Here is a 3,703-nt window from a genome sequence, read left to right as displayed (position 1 = left end):
CGCTTTCCTTGTGCCACAAGCTTGCGCCATTCAATCAACCCTTCATCGGTCTCTTGTTTCGACTTTATCTCATCCAAGAGTCCACTAGACACCGTCACCATTCCAAAGCTCAGCTTCCCCGGTGTGAGTTCAACATTCAAACTCAGATCACGGAAAGCCTCCAACAATTCTAACTCCTTGACCATCAACGAGGATACATGTATAGCCTTTCGACTCAGAGCATCAGCTACAATATTGGTCTTCCCCGGATGATACTGTAATGAGAACTCATAGTCTTGCAGAAACTCCATCCACCGTCTCTGCCTCATGTTCAGATCCTTCTGATCAAACAAGTACTTCAAACTCTTGTGATCACTATAGATCGTGAACGTACTGCCATACAAGTAATGTCTCCAGATCTTGAGAGCATACACTATAGCAGCCAACTCCAAATCATGCGTAGGGTAATTCTTCTCATGGACTTTCAACTGTCGCGAAGCATAAGCAATCACCCTCTTCTCTTGCATCATCACACAACCCAAACCATTATGCGACGCATCACAGTACACGTCGTATGGTTCTCCCTCCTTTGACAAAGCTAGTATAGGTGTGGTGGTCAACCGCTTCTTTATTTCTTGGAAGCTAGCCTCACACTTCTCCGTCCACGCAAACGGTTGATCCTTCTTTGTCAACCGAGTCAACGGTGAAGTCAACTTGGCGTAATCCTTCACGAAACGCCGATAGTAGCCAGCAAGCCCAACAAAACTTCTGATATCACTCGCTGTCTTCGGTTGTTCCCATGCCAAAACTGATTCAATTTTTGCTGGGGTCCACTGCCACACCTTTGCTAGATATGACATGACCAAGGAACTTCACTTCCTCCATCCAGAACTCACACTTTCCTCCATTAGCATAAAGTTCCTTCTTCCGCAACACCTCTAGCACTTGACGTAAATGCTCCTCATGTTCCTCCTTACTCTTCGAGTAAATTAGAATATCGTCTATGAACACCACCACGAACTTGTCCAAGAATGGCCTGAACACACGGTTCATGTAGTCCATAAAAACTGCGGGTGCATTAGTAACTCCAAATGGCATCACGAGATATTCATAATGTCCATATCGAGTTCTGAATGTCGTCTTCTGAATGTCAGCCTCCTTCACCCGAATCTGGTGATACCCTGATTTCAGATCAATCTTCGAGAAAACAACTGCTCCCCGAAGTTGGTCCATCAAGTCGTCTATCCGAGGCATCGGATAACGATTCTTCACTGTCACCTTGTTTAGTTGTCGGTAATCTACACACAACCTGGACCTCCCGTCCTTATTCTTTACCAACAACACTGGCGCTCCCCAAGGAGACACACTCGGTCGAATAAATCCATTTGAAGAGAGATCATCCAACTGTTTTGCCAATTCCATCAATTCCGCTGGTGCCATCCGATACGGCACCATCGATATCGGTCCCGTGCCGGGCATGATGTCAATGGAGAACTCCGTCTCCCTTACTGGTGGCAATCCGGGCACATCCTCCGGAAAAACATCCACATAGTCTTGCACTATCGAGATGTTCCGTACATCACTATCGTTTCTTGCTTCCGCCACGATAGAGTTCACGAACGCCGGTGAACCCTTCTTCAAATGGTACGAATTCAAATAATCCGTAACGCCTGAATCCGGAAATACCACGGCCTTGTTAGCACAATCCAAAAGAACATGATATTGCGCCAACCAGTCCATCCCCAGAATCACATCGAGCTCTTTAAGCCCTAAACATATAAGGTTTGCAAGGAACTTCCGATCCTTGTAAACCAACGGACATTTCAAGCATGCCGTGCGAGTAACTAAGCGATCGGCAGCAGGGGTTGTCACCACCATACCGAAAAGTAACTCTGAGGTTAGCAACCCTATTCTCTTCGTACACTCATCAGATATAAACGAGTGCGTAGCACCCGAATCAAACAAAACCATCAAGGAGATACCAGCAATAGTACACGTACCCTGAATAAGATCTTCAGCACCCTCAGCTTGCTTGCCAGTAACAGCAAAGACACGTCCCTTAGCAACTGGACGTCTCCCCCTTGCCGTATTCAACACAGGTTCAGCTTTTGGCGCATCAGGACAGTTTGTCGAGATGTGCCCCGTCTTCTGGCACTTCCAGCAAGTAATCTCCTTCCCACATTCATTGGCATAGTGCCCTTTCTCATTACACTTGAAACAAGTAACATCTTCTCTCGGAGTTTTTGCTCCGACTTTGGTAGATGATGTCCTGCCAGTTGCATTATGATAAGGCTTCTTCTGACCAGCCCTACCCTTTTCAGTCTTCCCAGCTTGTTTCTGACCAGACCTGATCGGCCCTCCACTTTCCTGTCGGTTCCCTCGACGATTCTTCATGACCTCAACCTCGCGAGACTTCTCAACCAGCTGTTGAAAGACTCTGACTCCCAAAGGTCTGACGGACTCCTCAATTTCATCCCTCAAACCAATCATGAAACGGTTGCAGAGATACCCTTCATCAACTTGTACTCGGAAGAAGCGAAAGTACTTCGACAGACTCTCCAGCTTGGCTGCATATTCCCCAACAGTCATGCTTCCTTGTTTCAGTCTGAGGAAACGGTTCTCCATATCATCTCTTGCAGTATCTGGAAAGTACTTGTTCAGAAAAGCTGTTTTGAATGAATCCCAGGTAATAGCCACCTGGTTAGTCGTCATCAACAGCCTGGTGCTCCTCCACCAGTACTCTGCATCCCCTTTCAACATGAAGGTAGCAAGATTCACCTTCTCTCCATCGGTTGTGTGCAAAGCCTCAAAAATCTTTTCCAGCTCTTGGATCCAAAGATCTGCTTTCTCGGGTTCAACTTCCCCTTCAAACTTTGGCGGGTTCTGCCGATTGAAATCAGTTCTCATCCTGACCTGATCCTGGTTCAGCTCCCGTTCCAACCTCTGCGCCCTTCTGGCATGTTCTTCAGCCTCTCTCTGAGCTTGTGCAGCAGCCATCGTAACACTAGCATTGGCCTGCTGAGCCACCACTTGGGCCAATTGAGCCATGGCCTGAGCGAGCTGAGCGTTAGTTGGGTCCTGTCTAGGAGGCATGATGTCAAACCTGCTTGTTGATAAAACCACAACCAAACGTCAGTTCCTTAGTCAGAGAGATCATCTAACAGTAAAAACTTTCAACCAAAGCATCATGGCAATGATACTCCACTCCAAATAAGATCACACTTCAAACATCTTAGCACACAAAATTCTACCCATCCTCACTGCGGAAAACTTTCAAAACACCTTAAAACAAGAAGTAACGAGTACCAACTCGTGTGCCCAAAACCCTAGTGCTCTGGTTTTCTCAACCGGAGCTCTGATACCACAATGTAACGCCCCGATTTCTCGAACGTCACGAAAAGCCAGATAACATAATTTTCGTAAAGAATTTTCGCCGATTAATTTGTTAATCTTTACTTAGTGATAAAAGTTTATTTTACGTAAAACTCTTCAATAACCATTAGTTTCAAAATGCGCGGAATCATTTAACAAAGATAATCGACATGTCCAAAATTAAAACTTTATAAATAAATAAAATCCGTGGCCACACCCAGGTGTGTAATTAAACCACATTGTAATACTCGTCGATTTGATTGCATCAAGAATTCAAATAAAGTACTTGCAAACTAAACTTTAAAGATAAATCAACGCTCTCATTTCCACCCATGGTCCTGATTACAGTATG

The 3,703-nt window shown here is 45.4% G+C and overlaps 1 protein-coding gene across 1 annotated transcript; it reads right to left on the bottom strand.

The window, feature by feature from the left end:
* Positions 1–792: 792 nt before the first annotated feature.
* LOC130719734 (uncharacterized) lies at positions 793–3,072 on the bottom strand. The gene is made up of 3 exons (XM_057570343.1): positions 1,980–3,072; positions 1,258–1,649; positions 793–957 (listed from the first exon to the last, which is right to left on the bottom strand). The coding sequence occupies exons 1-3, from the start codon at positions 3,070–3,072 to the stop codon at positions 793–795; spliced, it is 1,650 nt and encodes a 549-aa protein (XP_057426326.1).
* Between the last annotated feature and the right edge of the window lie 631 nt (positions 3,073–3,703).

This window comes from Lotus japonicus, chromosome 5, assembly GCF_012489685.1.
Source record: "Lotus japonicus ecotype B-129 chromosome 5, LjGifu_v1.2".
Lineage (NCBI taxonomy): Eukaryota > Viridiplantae > Streptophyta > Magnoliopsida > Fabales > Fabaceae > Lotus > Lotus japonicus.
The sequence above is the reverse complement of the archived record's forward strand: the minus strand, read 5'-3'. Positions and strand labels throughout refer to the sequence as shown.

What these genes read in the sequence shown, in the direction of transcription:
- LOC130719734 (XM_057570343.1), bottom strand. Translation starts at nt 3,072, where the DNA reads ATGCCTCCTAGACAGGACCCAACTAACGCTCAGCTCGCTCAGGCCATG. An exon ending in TGCTGAAGATCTTATTCAGG is followed by an intron (nt 1,650 to 1,979) that starts GTACGTGTACTA and finishes TTCCGGATTCAG; the next exon opens with GCGTTACGGATTATTTGAAT. An exon ending in ATTACCGACAACTAAACAAG is followed by an intron (nt 958 to 1,257) that starts GTGACAGTGAAG and finishes ATTTACTCGAAG; the next exon opens with AGTAAGGAGGAACATGAGGA.